This window comes from Dipodomys spectabilis, unplaced genomic scaffold, assembly GCF_019054845.1.
Source record: "Dipodomys spectabilis isolate Male_0828 unplaced genomic scaffold, ASM1905484v1 ptg000096l, whole genome shotgun sequence".
NCBI classification, from domain to species: Eukaryota; Metazoa; Chordata; class Mammalia; order Rodentia; family Heteromyidae; genus Dipodomys; species Dipodomys spectabilis.
In genome coordinates this window covers 16,009,714-16,034,458 of record NW_024870773.1, presented here as the reverse complement: position 1 = coordinate 16,034,458, position 24,745 = coordinate 16,009,714, and the positions used below count along the sequence as shown (strand labels likewise).

The 24,745-nt window shown below is 40.6% G+C and overlaps 1 protein-coding gene across 3 annotated transcripts; it reads left to right on the top strand.

The window, feature by feature from the left end:
• On the top strand, positions 1–24,745 carry Suv39h2 (suppressor of variegation 3-9 homolog 2). 3 transcript variants are annotated; one of them, XM_042686277.1, is made up of 6 exons: positions 5–99; positions 4,157–4,281; positions 13,520–14,191; positions 19,405–19,551; positions 22,943–23,072; positions 24,208–24,745. In XM_042686277.1, the coding sequence occupies exons 1-6, from the start codon at positions 57–59 to the stop codon at positions 24,312–24,314; spliced, it is 1,224 nt and encodes a 407-aa protein (XP_042542211.1). In that variant the 5' UTR covers positions 5–56; the 3' UTR covers positions 24,315–24,745. The 3 variants fall into 3 exon arrangements, with proteins under 3 accessions (XP_042542212.1, XP_042542211.1, XP_042542210.1); XM_042686276.1 differs by having other exon boundaries at positions 7–99; positions 4,136–4,281; XM_042686278.1 differs by lacking the exon at positions 4,157–4,281 and having other exon boundaries at positions 1–99.

Below are 24,745 nucleotides of genomic sequence, written 5' to 3'. Positions count from 1 at the left end.
GGGGGCGGAGCGTCGTCTGGCGGAGCTGTTCGGTTCGACCGCGCGAATTTGAATGAATGCTCCCCAAGATGGCGACAGCCGGGGCCGGAGCGCGGAGAGGTGAGACTGGAGCGCGACCCCCACCCCACGCCGCTTCGCCCTCCCCGTACCCAGGCATGCGCCCGAGGCCCGGCCAGCGTCCCCGCCATCTCGCGGGCTAACCGCACGGCCGCCTGGTGGGACGTCGTCCTCGCTCCGCGAACACCCGACTCTCCGCCAGCTCCCCGCGCGGTGCTCAGCCTCTGCCTCACCCGGCCCCGGCCCCGGCCCCGGCCCCGGCCCGCTGCCTCCTCGCCTCCCCGGGGCCCTCGGTGTTGTGCCCTCCCCGCCCCCCCCCCCGGCCGCCCCTCCGGGTTGTGTCCCTCCCCCGGGCCGCCCCTCCGTGCCGTGTTCCCCCCCCCCCCCCCCCCCGGGTCGCCCCTCCGGGTTGGGTCCCTCCCCCGGGTCGCCCCTCCGGGTTGTGTCCCTCCCCCGGGTCGCCCCTCCGGGTTGGGTCCCTCCCCCGGGCCGCCCCTCCGGGTTGTGTCCCTCCCCCGGGCCGCCCCTCCGTGCCGTGTCCCCCCCCCCCTCGGCCGCCCCTCCGGGTTGGGTCCCTCCCCCGGGCCGCCCCTCCGGGTTGTGTCCCTCCCCTGGGCCGCCCCTCCGGGTTGGGTCCCTCCCCGGGTCGCCCCTCCGGGTTGTGTCCCTCCCCCGGGCCGCCCCTCCGGGTTGGGTCCCTCCCCCGGGCCGCCCCTCCGGGTTGGGTCCCTCCCCCGGGCCGCCCCTCCGTGCCTTGTCCCCGCCCGGTCGCCCCTCTGTGTTGTCCCCCTCCCCCGATCGTCCCTCTGTGTTGTCCCCCCTCCCCGGTCGCCCCTCCGTGTTGTTCCCCCCCCCCCGGTCGCCCCTCTATTGCCCCCCCCGGTTGTGTCCCCCCCCAGTCGTCCCTCCCTTTACGTATCTGCCCCCCCATGGTGTCGCCCCTCGCGCCCCTCTCCGTGTCGCGGCCCCCTCGCGCCGCCCCTCCGTGTCCGCCTCCCCCAGATCCCTCCCGGGCGCCCGCGGGCAGGGCTGAGGCTGTGGCTCGCTGCTGGCTGCTTTCGACTGGAAAGAGCCCGGGCCTGTAGGCGTGGGGGTCGGTGGGAGGACGGGTGCTAGGATGGGCCGGCCCCCCTCCCGCGGGGGCCACACGGGGAGGAGAGGCCCCGAGAGTGGTCATTTGTGAGTGCGACCTCTGGCTTGCCCTGAAACTTATTTTGCCCAGCAGGAACTTGGAGTTTTATTTTTTGGCAGCTGGAAAATTAACGCGTGTGTGTGTGTGTGTGTGTGTGTGTGTGTGTGTGTGTGTGTGTGTGTGATTAGGCACTCGGAAAGCTTGGAACTTTGCAGTACATTCTAGAATTCCGAGGTGTTTTTTCACCCCATTATGACTTCATTATTATTATTGTTATTTTCCCTTTTAAAATAGTACTTCTTTTAGGGATGGTGGGGTTAGTGCTAACTGGTGCAGGGATTTTTATGGTAGTGCTATTGTTTCATAAATAGTCAAGGGACATCTCGTTCTCTGTCGATACAGGCTGTTGCTTTTAAAGCCACCGTGTTTGTGTGGCCTACTCAGTTAAACTGGTCCTTTTGAGCTCTACCTGGATAGAAATCGTGGCCTTGAGCAGCGAGCCTCTTGTAGTACCTGCTATCTAGTACTACAAGGCTGAGGGCTTTGTTTGTTCCTCAAAATTGGTCTTCTTTTATGATTCACATATAAATTTTTGTTGCTATAAAAATTGTAAAGCTCAATGTGTTGATTGTCTGTGGTTGGCTTGGCATGGCCAGACCATATGACTTTGTGGGCCTATGAACTTGATGGTTCCCACCCTTGTTAGGGGCTGGACTGGCAGACCCAAGAGGTTTAAAGCACCATGATCAGAGAGCTAGCAGCCTGTTGCAGCTATGGCTTTGGAAGCCCTACTCTGGGCACTCAGGGGCTTAAGGCTGCGGGCTTTACCCAGCGGGAGCCTTTGGAAGCTATTCTATAACCCTTTGCCTCCATCAGCAGACCCAGCAAGCAGCTATCGCTGATGTATTTGCACAGGCCTTAGTAGGACCCTTCACCTTAAGCTGCAAATATTACAGCTCTTGGGCCCAGGGTGGCTAACAATTTAGCCCTTCAAGCTTGGCGGCAGCTTTCTGGAACTTTTCAGTGAGCAGGACTCTCAGTTTCTCTTCTCCAGCTTTTCACAGATCTTCCTGTCTCTTGTGTCCTCTGCTCCTGTTCATTTCTGCCTTGGCTTTCTGGAACCCTTCACCTGTCCATCACCCCTGTAGCTGCCAGGCTGATGCCACCTTTGCCACTGCTACTGCTCTGCTGCCATTTCCCCTGTCCTGCTTGTTATCAGCACAGCTCCCTCTACTAAAGACAAATCTCAAAATGAGACAAGAAAAGACTACTGGAGAAAAGCCTTTTATTGGGTCTGCTGTTGCAACACCAGCGAGCTCATGGTAGTATCTTCCAGCTGGCTCCCAGAGTGAGCTGAAAAGCCTGTTTATATGGCCAGGAAAGTGTGGCCAGGGTGCATGCACCAGCATGTAAGTACAGAGTGTGCTTGCTCAACCACAGCATTCACAGCATGACTCCATGCCCTTGTCCTGCTGCTGGTAGCCAGGGAAAGGCTCTCCCTCTGGCCAAGGTAGAAATGGCTGAAGGCTGAGAGTTCTCTGAGGCTTGTGGTGGCAAATAATAATAACAATCCTGCACAAGCTAGTTGACCTGGTTGGTACTAACTGGGACAATACACAGGGGAGCCAGAGAATACCTCATTAAGCAGTTGTAGTTGCTATGTAGATTCCTCAAGACAATGGAGGATTCAGAGCAGGTAGTCTAGCATAGTTTGGCTGCTTAACTGTGGTCTTTCACTGGAGTCAATGAAGGGTCTAACAGCTGTTCGTCACAAGGGTCAAATTATGCTAGACCCCAACAGCTTAATGAAAGGAAAAATAAAGACTAAAGGGAATGCTTATCATAATAAAGATTATTATTAGGATTATATAATTTTTTGTTTGGGGTTTTGGTTTTTTTCTGGTTCTGAGCTTGAACTCAGGGCTTGGTTGCGGTCCCTGAATTTTTTGTTTTATTTTTTGTCAGTCATGGGGCTTGAACTCTGGGCCTGGGCGCTATCCGTCAGCTCTTCAGCTCAAGGCTAGCGCTCTACTACTTGAGACACAACACCACTTCTGGCTTTTTCTGCTTATGTGATGCTGAGGAATCGAACCCAGGGCCTTATGCATGCAAGGCAAACACTACCTCTGAGCCACCTTCCCAGCCCCTGTCCCTGAATTTTGTTGCTCATGACTGGTGTTGTATCACTTTTGAGCCACAGCTGGGCTCCCAGCCTTTTTCTTTTTTGTAGTTAATTGGATAAGAGCTCCTGGCAGAAAAGTTACTTTTTAATTACGATTTTTTAAAATATATTTTAGGCCAGGTGCTGGTGGCTCACACTGTAATTCTAACTACTCAGGAGGCTGAGAGCCAAGTATCACAATTTGAAGCCAGCCTGGGCAGAAAAGTCCATCTCCAATTTAAAAACTACTCAAAAAAGCTGGAAGTGAGACCGTGGCTCAAGTCGTAGCATGCTCACCTTGAGCAAAAGAAGCTCAGAGACAGTGCCCAGGACCAGATTTCCAGCTCCAGGACCAGCCAAAAAATAAATATATATTTTTTTCAATGTACTTTTAACATTAAGTATGACCCAGAGATATGTGTTATTCAGATAGTAATTCTATGTAGAATATAATGGGAAAGTCAAAAACATTACATCATATCGACCTCTATATGTAATCTTTAGATAGCTTACAGACATGAAGGCTTTCTCACATGGTTTAATAGAAATTAACCAATAATCAGTTAAACATAGTAGGATAAAAATCTATTAGAAAGCACAAGAAAACTAATACCACAGTTCTTTAATGCTTTTTTTTGAACACACATGATTGGTTTCTTATCATACTGACTTTTAGACCAAAATTACCAGTTGAAGGGTAGAAATGTAAAGGTTTTAAGTATCTCATATTTTGTTTTAACTGAGTAGCTATTTCATTAGTAAAGAACTCTATTTTCTTATTGTAGTGTGGTGTGTTCCTTGCCTAGTTTCACTTGATACTCTTCAGGAATTATGTAGACAAGAAAAGCTCACATGTAAATCGATGGGAGTCACCAAAAAGAATCAAAACAATTATGAGGTGGAATACTTGTGTGACTACAAGGTAGAAAAGGTAAGGCAAATATCTAGATCCTTAAAAGAGACCTATTCACACTTCAGTATTTCCTATTTCTGTGACATAACGATAAATAAGGAAATAAGCAAACTCTTCTTAATGTTTCAAATTCTAGGTAGTGATTCATTGATACTGTCCCGTTACCTATTTTCCAAGTAATACTGACAGGAATTTGAAGCATAAAACGCTAACACTAGAATATATTAAGGTGCTTTTGTCCCTCTACATCCAAGTCTTATCTCCATGTGGATTACCAAAGCAAACAGTTGGTCTCTCCTTTCAGTCATTTTGTTCCTGCATTATAGCTCCCCCATGATCTCCTGAAATGAGCCTAGAATTTCAACCAATGTTAGTGTTGCTAAATGTCCTCAAGAAGCATTACCATTTGTTATTTCACACATCAGATTTTAATAGATTCAGTGGTATAACAATGTCCTGAGTTTCAAAGGCATTTGGGGCTTTTGTTTAGTACCTCACAACTGATGTCAGCAAGTTCATCTAACTTCTCTGGGTTTTCCTTTAGTCTTCTTAAGAATTGAGCTCTTCCAACTACTGAACTGTTTATCAAAATGAATACCATGGAATGGAAACAAGTTTTTGGGAAGAGGGCACAGAGGGAGGGGGCTGCAAATGATCAGTGTCACCCTTTTCATTGCTCTCCCCATCTTTCCCAATCTCATTTATCCCTTCAAGTTATGTGACTCCATTTTCACATACATACATTGAGTGCCATGATTAAATAAGAAGCTTTTTAAGATGTAAAACATGTAAAATATATTTTTCAGAAATTCATTTATAACTTCTTCTGGTGAAGAACTATCTTGGTAAATAATCTGTTTCTTCAGGTGAAGGAGTCAAGAATCCTGCTTTAACTCTGTTGTTTCTTCTGTTGAACTGTCACCAAATCTAGTTCTCCTCTAAAATGTCTATCTTTTGGTATCATTGCCTTTCCTGCTTAGTAACGCTTACATCCATTAAGCACTTTTACCTCTGCCCTCAGCATCCCTCTGCTCCTGAAACAGCCCAGCCATCCTCCAGGGCATTTACAAGCTGTGGAAAAATTCACATCACTGAGAAATCAGATGATCATACGTTTTGGCTCCTTCAAGTACTTCTATTCTCATACCTATCAATTCTACTTGACAGGGTTTTTTTTGTTTTTTGTTTTTTTGTTTTTGATTGGTTGTGGGGCTTGAACTCTGGGTTGGGTGCTGTCCCTAAGCTCTTTAGCTCAAGGCAAGCGCTCTACCACTTGAGCCACAGTGCCACTTCGGCTTTTTCTGCTTATGTAGTGCTGAGGAATCGAACCCAGGGCCTCATGCATACAAGGCAAGCACTCTGCCACTGAGCCACCTTCTCAGCCCAACAGGTTTTTTTTTAATCTATTTTATTTCCACCATTCATACCTATTTTCTCAGTATTTATTGGTTTTTCTGGATCACTTCCTCTACCCCTTGTTTTCTCATATTCAGCCGAATACTTCCTCTTCTACCTCAGTGAACAGATCTTTGAAGACTAAAGTCCTCATCTTCCCACCAGTTATCTGTATGCACTCTTCATTTTAAAGATGTGTTTTGTTTTCTTCCTATTCAATATCCTGACTTTGACCTGTGACAGTATCTTCAGTTTTTGAGAGAAAGTCTCGCTAGGCTAGCCATGCTAGCCTCTGACTCCTGGCCATCCTGCCTCAGCCTCTAAAGTGCTGAGATTAACTGACACATGCTACAATACCAACTTGGTGTCTTTTTTAATAGCAAGCTCCATTCTCACTGATTTGTCTCAATAAACATATTCAAATATTACCTTGTCCACAGAATTTTTTTATTTACTTATATTTTTTGCCAGTCCTGGGGCTTGAACTCGGCCTGGGCACTGTCCTGAGCTTCTTTTGCTCAAGGCCAGCTACTTTCAGCTTTTTCTTTATATATTGTGCTGAGGAATCAAACCTAGGGCTTCATGCATGCTAGGCAAGCACTCTTAGCAGTAAGCTACATTCCTAGCCCAGAAATCTTTTTTTATATTCCCTTACCACTCATGCAAGCATTCCTGTATTCCTATATTCACTTCCCATTACATCTTAGCATCACTGAGATGTAATTTGCATACTATCATACAATTCACATAGATAACATTTACAATTCAAAGCTTAGTATACTGAAATTAGTCATTTTAGCATTTTTCATTGTCCTAAAAAATGCCTCTTACTTTTAGTTTGTTTTTTGGATAAAATCTATGCTAACTTTGCTGTGCTTGCCTTGAACCCTGATATTCGGGCCTCAAACAATGATCCTCTTATATCTACAGTATCGGGGATCATCAGCATATGCCCACACAATTCCATTACTTTTTAACCCATTTTTGATTTGTGCTCTTTTCATTGACCTTCTAATGTCAAGTTTGAAGGCCTCAAGTCTTTCCACATTCAACACTGTTGCTCCATTTTCCTCATTGAAATTCTTGTCTGTGGCTCAAATTCTAGCTTTCTCTCTGTCCTTCTGCTTCTTTGTCTATAAAATAGAGTAACATTGCCATCTCACAAGGTATAATTAACATGAAATGAGTTAGTATAAAATACCTAGAATAAGACAGTGACATTTGGTGATTATGTCAGTGTTTACTATCATTAGCCTGTATCAGTACTCCTTTTTTTTTTTTTTTTACCAGTCCTGGGGCTTGCACTCAGGGCCAGGGCTTTGTTCCTGAGCCTCTCAGTGATCAAGGCTGGCACTCTACCACTTGAGCCACAGCACCACTTCTGGCTTTTCCTGTTTATGTAGTACTGAGGAATTGAACCCAGGGCTTCATGCATGCTAGGTGAGCACTCTACCACTATGCCACATTCCCAACCCTGTTTTTGTTTGGTTAATTGAACTGAAGACCTTGTATTTGAAATCAGGCACTCTATCTCTTAAGACACACTCCCAGTGTGTTTTTTTGCATTTATTTTGAAGTGGGCCAGCCTTCCTTCTTCCTTCCACTGTTCATTGAGGATGACAGGTATGCACCACTGCACCCAGCCATTTGTTAAGATGGAATCTCATTTGCTTGGGCTGGCTTCAAACTGTGTTCTCTCTTTCCTGTCTCCCACATAGCTAGGATTACAATTTCCAATGTTCTTTACAAATCTTGTACTGTCTTCTATCCAACCTTTCTCTGAAATGTAGATAATTTCCAAGGTTCTATGCTTGGCCTTCTTCTCACTTTGTAGTTGCTGTCTGGGTGACCTCTTTCCTAATGGCTTCTGCTTATACCAGTTTGTCTCATGACACCCAAATCTTTCTATGACCTTCACCTCTTTCGAGGCTCCATTTCAGGTACAGTTGCCCAAGTTCAACATGGTACCCATTTTAAGACTGCATTCCTAAGTCTGTCTGTAATCTTTGCTATTCAGGATGGCTTTGAACCATGATGCTCAGATCTCAGCTTCCTGAATAGCTAGGATTACAAGCATGAGCTACTAGCACCTGGCTTGTTTAAAGGTAAAATTTATGAATATTTGATTTGTAGTTGGGGTAGTAGGATTCTGCAATCAAGGAGCTACATCTAGAAAAGTATGAGTTTCTGATTTGCATAGAATTGGTTTAAATATTATTATTGTTCAAGATCCAAGAATATTAGAGAAGGAAATTGGATCTGAGGGAAATAACTTGAGTACACTTTTAAGTAAAGGTGAAAATATGGCTCCAAATCAAAAGTGAGATGTAATTAGAAAAAGAGACCTTGAAATAATTGTCAAAAAGATAAAGATTGAACTCCTGGGAATGGGTAAATTTACCCATTTGTTATCTCAACAGTTATTTATTGGCCATCTGCCGTGTCTTGCACTAGGAACTAGGAATCTCAGCATTAAAGGACATGAGTATAGGGCATGATAATATGGAGTTTATAAGATAACGAAATTCTGAGAGAATTAAGTGCTTATACCAAGTACTCTATTATAGTTGAGGTGAGTGCTTCTATAACCTAAGGATCTAACTTATTCCATTAAGGATACTTAGGCCTAAAGAATGAAGGTAAGTGGATTGGATCTTGATACAGAATCTTCAAGGAATAGCAAGTGTCAATAGTCGACAAGAAGAGAGTGAGATGAGCTATAGAATTGATGTGACTTGGGAAATGCAACTTCTCATAGGCAATCGAGACTGCAAGGAGCTATGTAGTAGCTTTAAGCAGGGAAATGACATGATGAGATGCATGTGCTGAGAATATTACTCTGGCTGTTGTACTGTGAATTGGTGAAGTGGTAAATGACCATCTAAGTAAAGCAAATGAGAACAAGAGAAAATGAATCCTGAAGGACAACAAGAAATACTTGCAGGAAGAACTGTCAGAAGAGGTTGAAGCAAGCTGGCAGGAAAGGTAGTCCTTCCTGCAAGAGGAGTAAAGCTTCATCTCTTCTCACAAACTGCTTGTAGTTTAAATTAGAAACGAGAACACATGGTTGACAGCAGTTCTTTTGGGGCAAGAGGAATAGGAAGGATTTCACAGAGAGGTGACATTTGGGTTGGGGTGTGTGGCTCAAATGGTATGGTCTGTCTAGTAATTAGGAGCACCTGAGTTCAAACCCCAGTGCCATTACTGTCACAAATAAAAGAACCAGCTGTAGTATTTGACCTGTTTTAAAAGATGAACAGGTTACATCTAAAAGGATGAGACTGAAATACATGTTCACTGAGTGAAAGGCCAATTTAATTGGGTAATTAGAAAAGAAGCAAATAGTCTGGAATGTTAAACTATAAGCAGTACTTCAGGATGGCTACAGGTTAGTTTATTAACGATTCTATAACGCCAGATTGAGCCATAGAGGCACCAGGGGCCTTGTTTTCTAGACAAGGTATCCCTGTGTTGTTCAGGCTGGTAACAGACTTGTGAGCTCAAGTCCCATAGCCTCCAGGGTAGCTGAGACTTAACAGGTATGAACTACCACCCTACTAAGGAAGAGTTAGGGGATTTTGTTTTACAGTGTTTAGGATCTAACCCAGGACCTTGAACATGCTAGGCAAGTGCTGGAACAGTGAGCTACATCCCCATTTCAGAAAAGCTTTCTTCATTTTAATAGGAAATTTGGAACCATATTTTGTAAGCAATAGTGGAACTATTAATAATTTTCAAGTAAGAAAACAAAGAGTACCTAGTTTTGTGGATTAAAGTGGTCAGTTTGAAGGCAGGAAATTTGTTTAGAAAATTAATGCAATAATCTAGATAAGATAATCTAGGCAAGAATTGAAGCCAGAAGTAACTAAAGCTACAGTAACAGAGATGGATAGGAAGAAGCCCTCCTTTAATGAAACTGATGAATTGGACTGGGAGAAGGAATAGGCCCCTGGATGCCTGTGTGGCTCAATTTCACATTACAGTATCATTGATAGACTGTCCTGTAGCTATACTGAATTACTGCTTGTACTTGAACATACTAGACCATTTCCTCCTTCTGCTTCCATGTCACAAATTTCTCCCTAATTAGAATGACACCTCTCAGTTTGCCTAGTGAACACTTCCTTATTTCAGTCTCATCTAAATCCCTTTAGGAAGTACAGTGGTGAATTCCGTCTAGATTACTCTAAGAACCTGTTGTACATCAAGTAGGCTGTTAGAATTGGGTGTTTGTAGGTAGTGTTGGGTGTCATCAACATAACTTATAGTCTAAACCATTGGAGTGGTGCTGTTGCCAGAGAGAGTATTTAGCACAGTACTTCTTAACATGGAACTCCAAATTCTGAAACTATCTAAAATGTTATATATGTGACATTGGTTGTGGAACAGTATATAGTATTCATCAGATGGTAAAATGAGGATAAACACTTTAGTGCAAAAGGCATCCAAGGACAGTCCAGATTAAATGGTAGACAGAAAGTGGTCTGGAGGGGGGGGGGGGCGGGTGGACACAAGGAGCCCTGTGTGGTGGCTCACACTTATAATCTTTGCTACTCAGGAGTTTGAGATAAGGAAGATTATGATTTGAGACCAGTCCAGGCAGAGTTTGCAAGAACCATCTCAATAGAACTGTGATGATGTGTACTTCTCATCCCAGCTATACAAGAAGCATAAATAAGATCACAGTCTAGGTTGCCCTGTCTCAAAAATGACCAAAGCAAAAAGGGTTAGAGGTGTGGCTCAAGTGGTAGAACACCTGTCTGGCAAGCAGTCCCTGAGTTCAAATATTATTCACACACACACACACACACACACACACACACACACACACACACACACGCAAGTTGGAAAGGAGAATGAAGAAGAAATTTTGATATTCCAACTTTAGGACAAGTAGGTCCTACTTTGGTGGTGGTGGTGGTGGTGGGTGTTTCTGAAGTTTTTAACTCAAGGCCTGGGTGCTGTCCCTGAGCTGTTTTGCTCAAGGCTAGTGTTCTACTTCTTTGAGCTACAGCTCCACTGCCAGTTTTCTGGTGATTAATTGGAGATACGAGTCTTACAGACCTTCCTGCCTGAGCTGGCTTTTTGAACCAAGATCCTAGGATTTCAGCCTGAGTAATAATTAGGATCAGAATGGTACACCACTAGCCAAAAATCTGGCAAGCAAGCACACAGAGCAGGCCTGCTGCTCCCTTTTTAATCTCTAACTCAGCAAAGCCCCACCCCTCTGCTCACATTGGCTGAGCTCAGGTTCACCATCTGCAAAAGGATGCAGCTTAATTAACAGGATGCAGCTTAATTAACAGGATGCAACTAAAATTTAAGGAATTTCTAACAGGATGTTTTAATGAAAGTGCTCAGGAAAAGGATATATGTAACTAAAGTGAAATTAACAAGGGCCCATGGGCCAAAGCAGACACTTTTCAGAAAAACAATTCTTACAAGATTGACAGAAAGGAAGCAAACTACTTTAATAGAAAAGAGCTTTTCTCACACTTCAAACTTTGATCCTCATGATCCTCATTCAACCTCCAGAGTAGTTTGGATTACAGGCGTGAGCCACCAGTGCCCAGCAACTTGTATAAATCTTATCCCTAAACTAATATTTATACAAGTTGTTGGACAGTATTGTGCAGTATTCCTTACATAAGTTCAGTCTTTCATGGAGTAGTTTGTTCTACTTCTCTTTTCTGGTCATCTGTCCTACATTTACTTTTCTCTTTCTCTTTTACTGTAATTGACTGTCTTAAAGTATTTTGACATTTAAATATATCTCAAGTTTCTATCCCACACGTTGCCTGTTCTCCCAATGAGATTTTACTACTATAATGCCCTATATTTCATCATGCTTCCTACTGAGCAACCTTTCAAGTACTTAGTAGAAATATTAGACTGTGTGATTTAATTGAGCTTATGTCAAATGCAGTAGAATCTAGTGTCTTAAAGAAGAAATGCATAACTGCATTCCAAATTACACAGGGGTAACTTATGGTTCACTTCACCACTTCACTGTATTCCATTTCTGTAGGTAATACAGAGTTGCTTACAGATAAGAATAAGATACTGATATAATAGATAAGCCTAGGAGTTGTGAAGTTTTATTTGGAATTTTAGGTTATTGAATTTGTTTCATAAAGTCAGTGATTTTTCTGGGTAAAAACTATCTTTTCAAAATGGAAATGCCATTTTTTAATTTTAAAGATAAAAATCTACAAGCCCAAAATAAAACGTTTTTTGTGCTATTTTGTGCCATTTTCCAAAACATTTACATTTTTATGTATATTTATTATCCATAAGTTACATAGTTACTAATATGATTTACAATAAAACTTAGTCACTTAAAGTACAAATGACTTAAATAACCACTACTGTGTACTATTTGGGACTACTGTGTACTATTTGGGAAATAAACTTGAGTGACATATTTTTAGTTTTTCTAGATGATAATTTATCATGTGACTTAAAGCCATTGTTTCCTTTTCTTTCATGGATTTTCTGGCAACATTTATTTGGCATAGTTCAGGGCAATGGTAGGAAAAAAAGTATAGCAATAAAACCAGGACCAAGGTTACATTGCTTTTTTGTGGCATCAGAAAAAAAATTAAATTTAGAATTAAGAAGAATAGAAGGGCTGGGAAGTTGGCTCAGTGGTAGAGCACTTGCCTTGCATGCCTGAAGCCCTGGGTTCAATTCCTCAGCACCACATAAGCAAAAAGAAAAAACCCGGAAGTGGTGCTGTGACTCAAGTGGTAGAGCGCTAGCCTGGAGCTGAAGAGCTGAGGAATAGCGCCCAGGCCCAGAGTTCAGGCCCCATGACCGGACCCAAAAAAAAAAAAGAATAGAAGTCTTAAGATCTATCGTAGTGTAAAAGTACCAAATTATGAGAGACAGTTTTAAGCTTTAAGCCCAATTTGACAAATATTTTAGTGTGCCCTAGACTTATTGCTGTATATTTCCAATATGGATTTTGTATATATCTTCAGACAATATTTTTAACACATTTTAACAGAAGAAAGCATATATTGCATTCAGTTTTGAAAGTGAAGCAGAGTTCTTTCATACGAATAATTGCTTGTTGAGTAGAATGTGAACAAGTCCTGGGTTTCATCCCTAGCACCACATGTGCTCATGCACGCACGCGCACACACACACACACACATTACATATAATTTCATGTGTGGAATACATATATGTGTATATGTGTATGTATACAATTTCAGCATGCAGTTAGTATGTTTTAAGTCAGGTGTTTTCCTTTTTCATATTATGTCTTTGAAATTCAATGTGTATTATACTTAAAGCACATTTCAATTGAGTATGTTAGCCCCACTTCAGGTTCTCCATAGTGCTACATTGTGTAGCAGTGACTTGGACAACGAATGCTGAGAATATTTAAAGAATATCTGACCATGACATCAGGAAATATAAGTTCCCTAATGTCCAGTGACCAGCATGAAGTTATGATCATAAAGAACCACCTGCATCCGAGTGGGCCAAACGAGACATCAGCCTAGGAGTTAGTGAGCTTTGGACCATCTCTTTCCACAATCAAGCTAAATACTTTTTTTGTTTAGCCTAATTTACTATTTAGGAAAGTATTTGTGAATTTCAGTGCCTTTATCTTTCTCCAGGTAAGATACTTCTCACCTGTTAGCAAACATGTTGTACTATATCTAAATTCTGTATTTTACATAACATAAGGGCAAGTAGTTTTATTTGTATGATTTGTACTTGCTATCTGTCAGGAACTTGTGAACATGTACATACTCTAAACTTTTTACTAAGAAAAATGGTGATATCTCATTTTTTCAAGTAATTGACACAGTCATAATCTGATTTGCATTTTCTTTTATATTTTAAGGATATGGAATATTATCTTGTAAAATGGAAAGGATGGCCAGATTCCACAAATACTTGGGAACCTTTGCAAAATCTCAAGTGTCCATTACTGCTTCAACAATTTTATAATGACAAGCATGACTATTTATCTCAGGTAAAGAAAGGCAAAGCCATAATTCCCAAAGACGACCACAAAGCTTTAAAACCTGCTGTTGCTGAGTATATTGTGAAGAAAGCTAAACAAAGACTAGCTCTGCAGAGGTGGCAAGAAGAACTCAACAGAAGCAAGACTCATAAAGGAATGATATTAGTTGAAAATACTGTTGACTTGGAGGGCCCACCTTCAGACTTCTTCTACATAAATGAATACAAGCCAGCCCCCGGGATCAATTTAGTCAGCGAAGTTACCTTTGGTTGTTCATGCACAGATTGCTTCCATGAGAAATGCTGTCCTACGGAAGCTGGAGTTCTTTTTGCTTACAATAAGAACCAACAAATCAGAATCCCACCTGGTACCCCCATCTATGAATGCAACTCAAGGTGCCAGTGTGGACCAGATTGTCCCAATAGGATTGTACAAAAAGGCACGCAGTATTCACTTTGCATCTTTCGAACTAGCAATGGCCGCGGCTGGGGTGTGAAAACCCTTGTGAAGATTAAAAGGATGAGTTTTGTCATGGAGTATGTTGGAGAGGTATATTCAGTTTACTGCATAACAATATTTAAGGTTTATACCTGGTTCTGCAGCAACATAAATATTTCATATGTCTTTGTATTATCATTTGTAGATATATAGGAGCTCATTTTCAGGTTTAGGAGAAGGGTTCACTAGCATGATGAGAAATATTGTTTTATGTGCAAAAAATAGAGTCATCTTTCAACAAACATCCATATTCATTGAGCACAGATGCATATTTTTTAAAATATAATGTCTGTCTTTCCATACACGTCATAAGAAAATCCTAAACACATTCTGACTTTGAAATTAGAAGGCATAATTTACCTCACTCATTTGGCCAAATAATGGTTAAGTTTATTAAATACTCTGAATCAACATAATGTTATCTAATAGACCAGTGGTTTATGAGTATTATAAAATATACATTCATGTATCCATAAGAAAAATCTCTTTATAACTCAGCCACTTTGAATTACAAACCATTTTGTAAATTGTCAGATACTAGCAAATTTACTTTTATATGTATGCATATAACTATATGTATGCACAACTATAAACTAGTATTTCTCATGTGCCACCATACTCTTGTAATAAGCACCATATTTTACGAGTTCTCTCAATTCTAAAGAAACTGTGGTACAGAGAAATTGAGTAATTTGCTCAAGGCCAATTGAGTAATAAGCCTCAGTAGAAAACAAGAGGCAGGATTCAAAACTCCAGAATTATTCTTTTCATTGCACTACAGTATCTTGAACTGAATGATGGTTAAGCTGTGACAAAGATAACAAGGGTCACCATTTCTGGGATTATCTGACTGGTTACTTTGATTCTTTGAAATTGAGTCATGTTTAATTATCTCTATTAATCTAGAATTTTGAAATGAAATCCCTGCTTTGAATCTTTTTTTCTCATACTTAGAAATTACCAGATCTTATATGATCTCATTTTTTAACTTTTTTTTATTATTATTACCTTTAACTAGTTATACAAAGAAGTTCCCATTCTACAAAACAGTATATGAATACAAGGTGTCTGACAACATTGTCATCCATTGCTCCTAATCCTTCCCTTCTCCCACTTTTTTTTAAAATTGAGATTAGATGATTACATAAATTTCACATATTTCACAGTATTGTGGAATAGTGATAGTTAAAGTCACAACCACATTTTAACCTTCACAAGGCAAATTATCATTATCATGGTCTATAAAGTTTGTGAATTCTATGAGCTGTGACAATACAAATTATTTCTTCCACATCAGGTGATGTTTACATTTCTTTCCTTTTGCTTAGTGTAGGCTGTTCCCTCTTCCCCGCTCATTCCTCCCTTCCCATCACTGTCTTTGGGTTGCTTACTACTTTTGCTTCTATGTCCAGTGCAGCTGATGGGCCCCTTGGTTGTATATTGTTCTGTTTCCCACTTATTCTGTTCCTCCTCCTGGCTTCCCCCTGTTGTGTGTATATATCTACCATATATATGGACAAGAACATGGAGTCATTTAGTGATGGTAAGACAAAATGAGTGGCTGTCCTTTGTTTCTTGAGCCCTGTTTGCTTTTCATATCTTCTTGCATTTTGGCTTAAGCATCCACATATCAGGGAGACCATGTGCCATTTGTCAATCTATTCTTGGCTTACCTTACCTCCGGGCACCCGTGTAATCCTAGCTGTTCAGGAGGCTGAGATCTGAGGATCAGCAGTTCAGAGCCAGCCCGGGCAAGAAAGTCCATGAGACTCTTATCTCCAATAAACCACCAGAAAACCGGAAGTGGCACTGTGGCTCAAGTGGTAGAGTGCTAGCCTTGAGCTGAAGAGCTGAGGGACAGCGCCCAGGCCCAGAGTTCAAGCCCCATGACTGACAAAATAATAATTTGCTCTGGTTCCATCCATTTCCCTGCAAATGCCATTATTTTGTCCTTTCTAATGGCTGCATAATATTCTATTGTATATAGGTACCCAGTTTTTGGATCCCCACTCATCAGTAGTGGGGCATCTGGGTTGTTTCGAAATCTTGGCTATTATGAATAGTGCTGCAATAAACATGGAGGTGCATGTGTCTTTGTATACTGGTTCCTGTTGTTCAGGGTAGATGCCTAGGAGTGGTATGGCTGGGTCATAGGGGAGGTCTATATTTAGCTTTCTGAGGTACCTCCAGACTGCTTTCCAAAGTGGTTGTATAAGTATACATTCCCACCAGCAATGCAGTAGGATTCCTCTTTCTCCGCATCCCCTCTAGCATTTGTCTTTGGCTGAATTTAGGATGTGGGCCATTCTGACTGGGGTAAGGTGGTATGTCAGTGTTGTTTTTATTTGCATTTCCTTTACAGCCACGGATGACAAACATTTCCTCATGTGTTTCTTTGCCATTTTTACCTGTTCTGAGAAGTCTCTCTTTAGTTCCCTTGCTCATTTCAAGATTGGTTTGTTAGATTTGTGAGGGGTTAGTTTCTTGAGTTCCCTGTATATAATAGATATTAGACCCTTGTCTGATATATTGCTGGTAAATATTTTTTTCCCAATTAGTTGACTTTCTTTCTAGTTTGGTTGCTATTTCTTTATCTGTGCAAACCCTTTTTATTTTAAGGTAGCCCCATTTATCAAGTCTCTCTCCAATTTGTGACACTGGGACTCTTGTTCAGGAAGTTCCTGCCTGTGCCTATAAGTTCAAGTGTCTCTCCTATTCTGTCCTGCAGTAGTTTCAGAGTATCAGGCTCCTTTGTCAAATATCAACTGACTATACATATGCAGCTTTATTTCTGGGTCCTCTAATCTATTCCATTGATCTTCGGGTCTCTTTTTGTGCCAGTACCAAGCTGTCTTTGTTATTATGGCTCTTTAGTAGAGCTTGAAGTCCAGTATCGTGATCCCTCCTGCATTTTTTCTTATGCCTAGAATTGTTTTGGCTATTTTAGGTCTTTTGTTGTTCCATATGAATTTTTGGACTGTTTTCTCTACTTCAGTCATTGGAATTTTAATGGGAATTGCATTGAATGTATATATCAATTTTGGCAGTATGACCATTTTCATTCTGTTAATTCTGCCTATCCAGGAACATGGGAGGTCTTTCCATTTCCTGGTATCCCCTATGATTCCTTTTTTTAGGCTTTTATAAGTTTTCATGAAATAGACTTTTTACATCTTTGATTAGGTTAATTCCTAGATACTTTATTTTTTTTTTTGAGCTTATTGTGAATGGAGTTGTTTCCTTGATTTCCCTTTCTGCTTGTACATTGTTGGTGTACAGAAAGGCAACTGATTTTTGTGTGTTAATTTTGCATCTTGATACTTTGCCGAAGTGGTTTAAGCTCTAAACATTTGGGGATGGAGCTTTGGGGATCATTAAGGTATAAAATCATGTCATCTGCAAAAAGAGATAGTTTAACTTCTTCCTCCCCTATGTGGATCCATCCCTTTAATGTCTTTTTCTTGCCTTATTGCTCTGGCTAAGGATTCCAGAACTATATTGAGGAGTGGAGACAGTGGGCATCCTTGCCTTGTTCCTGTTTTTAGGGGAATTGGTTGTAGTTTTTCCCCATTAAGTATAATACTGACTGTTGGTTTGTCATGTAAGGCTTTTATTGTTTTATGGAATATTCCTTCTATTCCTATTTTTTCCACAGCTTTTAACATGAATGAGTGCTGTATTTTATCAAAAGCCTATTCTCGGTCAATGGAGATAATCATGTGGTTCTTGATCTTGGATCTGTTGATGTGATAGATTACACTTATTGATTTACGTATGTTAAACCATCCCTGCATCTCTGGGATGAAGCCTACTTAGTCATAATGTATGATTTTTTTTTATGTTTCTGGATTCTGTTGGCTAGAATTTTATTGAGGAGCTTTGCATCTGTGTTCATCAAAGAGACTGGTCTGTAGTTCTCTTTTTTTTTGTTGGGTCTTTGCCTGTTTTGGGGATGAGTATGACAATCTCATTTCTTTTTTCTTTTTTAAATTTTGGCTGAGGCTGGGTACTAGTGGCTCATGCTTGTAATCTTAGCTACTCAGGAGGCTGAGATCTGAGGATCACAGTTCAAAACCAGCCTGGGCAGGAAAGTCCATGAGACTTCAGTTAACCACCAGAAAACCGGGAGTAGACCTGTGGCTCAAAGTGATAAAGCATGAGCCTTAAGTGCAAAGCTCAGCGACAGTGCTCAGGAACTGTGTTCAGGCTCCACAACTGACCAAAAAAAAGAAAAGAAAAAGAAAATATGTACTGAATGAAAGCAGCAACTAGATTTGGTTGATAGATTTTTGGTTTCTTGAGCTGTTTTTATGATAAAGCTAGGTTCTTAAGAGCAGAATTCTAGATGACATTTTCCCTCTGTAGCACTGGGATTGTACCCAGGACCTCACACATGGTACGCAGATGCCCTACCACTGAGTTATATCCCTAGCTCCTGCATATTTATCCTAGCTTCTCTCCTGTATTGTAACATACTTCCATTTATAACTGCATAGAGATTGGTTATAGGAAAACAATACCTTCAGAGCACATTTGGAACACATACTCATAAATGTAGTACTCTTCAGTTATAGGCTGCAGAGAGCTATAGTTGTAAAGGGTATTGAATGGCCCTAATCATAATAAAAGTAGTGCTTTTATGCTTCTACATATTCATTGTCCCATGTTTTATTTAACAAATTATTTTTTCCCCACTTCAAAAATAACTCTTAGAAGCTGGGCACCGGTGGCTCACGCCTGTAATCCTAGCTATTCAGGAGGCTGAGATCTGAGGATCATGGTTCAAAGCCAGCCTGGGCAGGAAAGTCCGTGAGACTCTTATCTCCAATAAACCACTAGAAAATTGGAAGTGGCACTGTGGCTCAAGCAGTAGAGCGCTCACCTTTAGTTGAACAGTGCAGGGACAGCGCCCAAGCCCAGAGTTCAAGCTCCACGACCGACCAAAAAAAGAAAAAAAAAAAAGCTTTTAGTTTTTTTGTGAACATTTGTTTTGATGACACTTGAATTTTTCAGTAAACATTTTTAGGCAATATATATTTTTAGGCAATGAATGTTTCTTAAGATCAGCAGTAATAAAAAACCATAACATAAAGTGCTATGGTTTTGCTGGTATGATGTGACCGGGAGTCCCAGCTGCTGAGGAGGCTGAGGTGGGAAGATCACTTGAGCTCAGGAGTTTGAGAACAGTCTGAGAAACATAGAAAGATTTCTCTGTCTCAAAAAAATAAAGAAGAAAAAAAACTATAGTAGCTTTTTCTCCTTAGGTAATCACAAGTGAAGAAGCTGAAAGACGAGGACAGCTCTATGACAACAAAGGAATCACATACCTCTTTGATCTGGACTATGAATCTGATGAATTCACAGTGGATGCAGCTCGCTACGGAAATATTTCCCATTTTGTGAATCACAGTGTAAGAAATACTTATAGACAAGACCAATTCAACTTGGTCCTGTTTTTTAATAACTTTTCCATAAAGGATAAGTACCTTTAAAACTATAAACTCTTCCCAAGTATTGTAATATTAAGGGCCTCTTCTGCTATGCCATGGTTTACTGCTGTTCTAGCAAGGTAAACATCAAGGTGCTTAGAAGACCATGTTTTGGTTGGGTATTGTAGTTCACATCTGTAACCCTAGCTATTCAGGAGGTAGAGATTGGGTCAGATCACTGTTGAGGCCAGCCCAGGCCAAAAAAAAATTTGCAAGGTATCTTAACCAATAAATGCTGCCTGCCATCCCAGCTATGTAGCAAGCATAAATGTGAAACTGATTTGGGCATAAACCTGAGACCCTGTCTGGAAAATAGTAAAAGGAGAAAGGGCTGGTGGTGTGGCCCAAGGGATAGAGTGCCAGAAAAACCCAACGTGTTTGCACGAGTCTTAGGTTAGTTCATGTTAATGTTCTAACAATAAAGTAAATACTATCACCACATCAGAGGAGGAAGTGAAGTAAAATGTTTATGCAAGAGTCTAATCATGTTTTAGGGAAGCTGACCTGGTGAACTCTTAGACCATTTTCCCTTCCTTCCCATAGTTTGTTATTGATGTCAGTTGCCAATGCTCAGTGGAAAATTTAAATAATTGATAAATATTCAGTTACATGCCATTCTGAAAGATGAGCTCTGTCACTGTTCAATGTCACCCTATCTATAATGTGAGTCAGCTCTCTGTCCGGCATGTCCACACTGTATAAACCTACACACTTGTTAGTCTCTAGCTCACTGGGTTAACTGTCAAAGTATCACAGTGCTTGTCTTCAAAGGGCCCTTATTTTACTTAAGTTAGCCTCACACAAAGAGCACTGATATAAGCAATTTGGATATGCAAAAAAGGTGAAGAGTGTTTCTAAAGGAGAAAAGACAACTTGATTTTGAGGGACACATCACAGTTGCTTAATTTTATTATAGTGTTAGTCACACTATTGTTAGTCTCTTACTGTGCCTAATATGTAAGTTCATTTTATTGTAAGTATAGTACATAATAAGCATTTGGCATTATGTGCAGTTCAGGCATCCACCCAGGGTCACGACTGTGCAGCTGAATATAAATGTAGTTTCTTAGAATGTGAACATGTTATGTATATAATTAAGGGTTTGTGGAGTATAGAAAGCATTTAGGATCAGTTTTCCAAATTATTAGCATTCCTTAAATGTTTAATTCACACTTGAAAGAACTTAAGAGTTGTAATCCTAACAGAATCTTATATTCTAGGTGCTAGGTAGAGAAGCAATGTGTTCAATATGAACTCTATTTTATAGCTAATATAGATAATAAAATTCACCTAGGAGTAAAGTTAGCTGACTTTATAAAGATGTAATCATGTTAAAACTTCTGGTTGATGGCATACCAAGAAACTGGTGTGTGATTTAGCAATGAGATGTAAGAAACTTAACTGCATTTTTAGTCTTTAAACTTCTTAAAGTTTGTTTGCTGGGGCAGGGAATTAGTGGTAGAGTGCTTGCCTAGCGTGCATGAAACCCTGGGTTCAATTCCTCAGTACCACATACACAGAAAAGGCTGGAAGTGGCACTGTGGTTTAAGTGATAATAGTGCTAGCCTTGAGCAAAAGAAGCTCAGGAACTGCTCAGGCCTGAGTTCAAGCTCTAGGCCTGACAAAAACAAAAGTTTGTTTGCTATTTAAAGAACTGGGGTTTGAATTCAGGGCCTCATGCTTGCTAAACAGGCATTTTACTACTGAGCTACACCTCCAGTCTTTTTTGCCCTGGTTATTTTGAGATAGGTTCTCACTTTTAGCCCATGTCTGTATGTGGGCCATGATCTATATTATACTTTCTGTAATAGCTAGATGACAGGTATGCACCACCATACCCGCTTCTGTTGAGACAAAGTCTCACACATTTTTTCCCCCCGTGCTGGCCTCAGCCTCCTACATAACAGGATGACATACATTATACCATGCTGAGCTATTGGTTGACATCTCATGAACTGGTTGAGAAGGCTAGCCTCGAACTATAATCCAGTCCATCTTACAGTGGCTTAAGATGAGCCACTGTACCATACTGGCTAAAACTTTTTTCTTAATAAACTTGAGGTGCAGTAATCCTTTAGTATCTCAGGATTGGCTTCAGGATTCTCTGCAGGCACCAAAATACTTCAATGCTCCAGTAGCTTAAATAATACTACTATAGTATTTGACTACAACCTGCACATTTTCTCTTATTCTTTAAATCATGACTAGATTGCTAATAATATAAGTAGAGGGTTGCTATTGGTTGCACTCTATTATTTAGGGAATACTGGCGAGAGAAATCAGTTTGTACATGTTCAGTACAAGTATCATTTTTACACATTTTAATTCATTTTTATTGAATCTGAAGGTAACTGGATACAGAACTCAAAGATAGCCACCTCCCAACATAAATATATTATTAATTAACTAATATATTATTATTAAACACTTGTTTTGATTTCTCTATATAATTCCCTAATCTCTCTACTTGCATATTCCATACGGTAGTATACAGTTCTCAAAATGTTGAACAGATCTAAATAAATATTTAAGCAGTAAAACTCTGTGACATAAAATTTGAATCAAAATAGTTACAGATTAAACAATAATGTTAATTTGGACTTGTACTAAAAGTCTCCAGAGTAAAATGAGACTAGATGAACAAGATTGGCAGACCCATTAATAGTTAAGCTGCATAGTTGTATTTACAGAATTACTGCATTATTTTCCCTCATGTGTATCTAAAGTTTCTATAAGTGAAAACTATTTTTGAAGATGCATTCCATGATAAACAACTTAGCCCACAGAACTTTAAAAATGAATGCTCTGAGGGCCGGGAAGGTGGCTCAGTGGTAGAGTGCTTGCCTTGCATGCTTGAGGCCCTGGGTTCGATGCCTCAGCACGACATAAGCAGAAAAAGCCAGAAGTGGTGCTGTGGCTCAAGTGGTAGAGCACTAGCCTTGAGCTGAAGAGCACAGGGACAGTGCCCAGGCCCAGAGTTCAGGCCCCACGACTAACCAAAAAAAACAAAAAAAATACTCTGAGCTGGGCTCCAGTGGCTCACACCTGTAATCCTTGCAACGCAGGAGGCTGAGATCTTTAGGTCAGGGTTCAAAGTCAGCTTGGGCAGGAAAGTTCATGAGATATCTCCAGTTAAGCACCAAAAAAGGTCAAGTGTGGGGTGCTAGCTCAGGGATAGCACCCAGGCCCTGAGTTCAAGCTCTAGAATTGGTACAAAAAAAAAATACCGGTAAGTTGAAATTTTTGTGTATGGCATGTAAAAGAGCTCCTTGACATCACTTTCACTTACATGGCTCTCCTGTTCCTCTTTTAGTGTGACCCAAATCTTCAGGTGTTCAATGTTTTCATTGACAACCTTGATACTCGTCTTCCCCGAATTGCATTGTTTTCCACAAGAACCATACATGCTGGAGAAGAGCTGACTTTTGATTATCAAATGAAAGGTATGGTTTTCAAGTATAGTTTTATTGGTGTTCATTTCAGTATGAGGAAGTATATCTAAGACCTTAGATTACCCCAACCAAATTAATATAAATGAAACAAATTGCCAGGTACCAGTGGCTCACACCTCTAATCCTAGTTACTCAGGAGTCTGCTATCTGATATCCCAGTTGAAAGTTAGTTGGAGTAGAAAAGTCCAAGAGACTCCAATTAACCAGTATAATTCTGGACTGAAGGCATGGTTCAAGTGGTAGAGTGCTAGGAGTGAACAAGCCAAGTAAGAGTATATATAAGGCCTGGCCACTGGCACCAAAAAAAGAAAAAAAAAAGATGAAATCAACTGAGGCTGTAAGACTTTGTTACCTTACATAAGGTCCAAAGTTCATCTGGTGGCTAGAGCTAGAGGCGAAATCTGGTTGACTTGGCTAGGGAATGAATGGTCTTTCTTACATACCACATTGCCTACTGATTTGTTTTCAAAACTTCCATTTTGGAAGTTACTGCAGCAACTTTCTCAATGCCACTTGTATTCATATGCCCTCATCTGTGAAGATTTACTAAGATATATATATATATATATATATATATATATATATATATGTGTGTGTGTGTGTGTGTGTGTGTATGTATGTGTATATATACATATGTATGTATGTATATATATGTATGTATTCACAAGATTCAAAGTATGATTTTAAATGACATGTGAACCTACTCCTCCTTGAACCTGACTTTTGAGAGAACATTTAATGCTATTTGCTTGATTGTAACAATGGGAATATTTCCTTTCCTCTGTTTCTCTAAGAATGATGACCTTCACATATGATTGCTGTGCTGTCAGGAAAAAGGGGTTTTCTGTTGGATTTTCTCATAAATTTCACATCACGTAGCCACTCCCACAAGGATAGCCAAGTACCAGTTGTACCTCTTACTAGCTCATCCTTAGAAAACAATTCATATCTATCTCAGAATATCCACATTTATAAATACAAAGGGTATTAACTTACTCTAATGGTATTGAGTGATGATGTTGAGTTTGTTACCTTAAAAGAACATTTTAAGTGCATTCTAGTCAGCTCTCTCCTCTTTTCTTTTCTCTTTTTTTTTTTTTTTTTTGTCTTTTTCCTGCATATTCAGGTTCTGGAGATATATCTTCAGACTCCCTTGACCATAGCCCTGCCAGAAAGAGGGCCAGAACTGTATGCAAATGCGGGGCAGTGACCTGCAGGGGTTACCTCAACTGAGATTTCAGGAAGGAGACCTGATGAGAACCGTATTTTATTCCGTAATGTTCATATTTAAAGCATTTGAGACTCTTTGATATTATCAAGATTATTCCTGTTAATTTAAAGTCCATTATTTCAAGACATTTGCCAAAATCATCACTGTTGATTCTGAAGAGGACTCAGGGTCACAAAGACTGATTTCTAACTTGAAGTATATGTATTTGGTGATTAGAAACCAAACGTGGAAGACAAACTATTTATGGATGAACATGAATGCTTGGTCTGTGTGGTCAGGAAAGCGGCCCCTTGCATGTTTTTGAACTCATAAGGTTACAATTGCTGAGATGCAGCATTCACCCTGATTTCAGAGAAACAGTTGATCCCATTTGTGCAGATAAACACATTCTATTTTTATTTCTGTGTTGTTATTCCTGTTTAATACTAATCTT

What these genes read in the sequence shown, in the direction of transcription:
- Suv39h2 (XM_042686276.1), top strand. Translation starts at nt 57, where the DNA reads ATGCTCCCCAAGATGGCGACAGCCGGGGCCGGAGCGCGGAGAG. An exon ending in CGGGGCCGGAGCGCGGAGAG is followed by an intron (nt 100 to 4,135) that starts GTGAGACTGGAG and finishes TTCTTATTGTAG; the next exon opens with TGTGGTGTGTTCCTTGCCTA. An exon ending in TCATGGAGTATGTTGGAGAG is followed by an intron (nt 14,192 to 19,404) that starts GTATATTCAGTT and finishes TTTTCTCCTTAG; the next exon opens with GTAATCACAAGTGAAGAAGC.